At 31.9% G+C, this 1,713-nt stretch overlaps 1 protein-coding gene across 1 annotated transcript in view; it reads right to left on the bottom strand.

Moving 5' to 3' along the window:
• LOC118748409 overlaps window positions 1-936 on the bottom strand; it is a 19,105-nt gene extending 18,169 nt beyond the window's left edge. The window contains exon 1 of the mRNA XM_036482798.1: window positions 189-936. Within this exon, the coding sequence (XP_036338691.1) occupies window positions 189-209 (21 nt within the window). The 5' untranslated portion in view covers window positions 210-936. The remainder of the gene's footprint in view (window positions 1-188) is intronic.
• Between the last annotated feature and the right edge of the window lie 777 nt (window positions 937-1,713).

Genomic DNA, 1,713 nt, shown 5'->3' with positions numbered 1-1,713 from the left:
CACACAAATGTATGGATTTTCACTTGTTGTCGTTGATCAATTGGCACATTAATAAATTTGTATATGCTTATGGTGGTTCAAATGAATGTTTGACAAAATAACGGCGGCGTTTGACTTATTTCTTTCTTTTGTTTTCAGTTATATCTTTGCCACATCACGGTAAATCTTTCATTTGAGACGATGCTTACCTCACTTTTAATTTGACCCATTATTTCGCTGCGTGTTGCTATTAATACTAAAATAATTTGTTCAATTTAAAAAAGTACATTTATAATTATGTCAACATTTATACGTATAAGAATTTTGTTTTGCCAGATTTCGATAATGCCTCGGTCTTTTTTGGCAATTATTCAAAATACAGTATTTTAAGCGACGACAAGCTGAAAACAACGCGAACACCGGATCGCAACGAAAGCTGGCAATAAACTAAAAGCAGAGTGCTTGTTAAAGTCAACATCGGTGAGCAAAGTATTCGATTCTTCCATCTCCAACTTCACGCTCCACAACACCAAGTGTAATTTGTAAAAAACGAACGCTCTCTAAATTGAATGCTCCTACAATCAACTCTGAAAGCTATAGGAGAAATTCACCACAGTTTAGTGAAGGCTGCCCACTTGAGCAATTTCGTCAAAATTAAATGCTTCATTTTAAATACTCTCATTACCTTAAAAATTCCGTTGGCTTAGCTCTAATAAATATTTAAATATTTTAATGTGCAATTAAGATAAATATGTATACTGGAGATGTACATTGGGCTCAATTGCTGCTACCTTCAAGTTTTACTTCCGAGAGGATTCTAGTGTTATAAAAATTTCTGTCCCCCAGCCACGAGCTAAAAACAGCCAAAGTCGCGATTTCATCATAAATCTTTCTGTAAATTTTTTAAATGGAAGTTCCTTATAACTTACTCAAAATTCCAACCTACAGAAAGCATAGAGGTGGTTTTGTCAAAGTCCACAGACATGTACATTCTTCTTTCTTGATGACATACATACATACAGTGAGCTAAATAAAACTGGGACGCAATATTTGAGCATGTATGGATAAAATGGTGTTTGTTAAGCAATCAGCTATACTTTTACAAAAAATATTATACATTAAATAAGCTTAAGAAAAATAGCCAAAAACGTGCTCAAATGTCGCGTCTCAGTTTTTATTTGGTTCACTGTATATTAGGGCGGAGTAATTTTGTTTCGAAAAAAGTGTATGGCATATTCGAATTCTACGTTCGATTCTAAACCAAAATGATGAACAAACTATATACCAAATCAGTGCATTATACATTTTTCTGAACGAAATTAATTTTTCATTTACAAAATTATGTGTTTTTTTCATACAATATACTGCTTAGAATTAATCGAACAAAATACTCCGCCCTACTGTATACGCTTACAGCCGGTTGCACCAGCAATTTAAATGGAAAATGCTTTCTTATTTTCTGTCAATTTGCATATAATATTTAAAAAATTAAAATCATTTTTCACTTAAATTGCTTTTGTGAAACTGGCTGTTAGACTTATAGAATTTTTATAAAAATTCTGATTAAAAAGCTTGAAGTTTTGTTGAATTTTTGTGCGAAGTTTGAAATGTGAATTTCTATAAGGTTTGTGATACAATGAGCTAGACTTTTATAAAAAAAAACAAACACTAAACAAGAAAAAAATGGACAAAAAGACGCAAACCTATTTGTTTGATCACGAGTGAATGTATGTA

This window comes from Rhagoletis pomonella, unplaced genomic scaffold, assembly GCF_013731165.1.
Source record: "Rhagoletis pomonella isolate Grant_MI unplaced genomic scaffold, Rhpom_1.0 Rhpom_scaffold_00013, whole genome shotgun sequence".
NCBI lineage: Eukaryota > Metazoa > Arthropoda > Insecta > Diptera > Tephritidae > Rhagoletis > Rhagoletis pomonella.
This window is presented reverse-complemented; position numbering and strand designations above follow the sequence as displayed.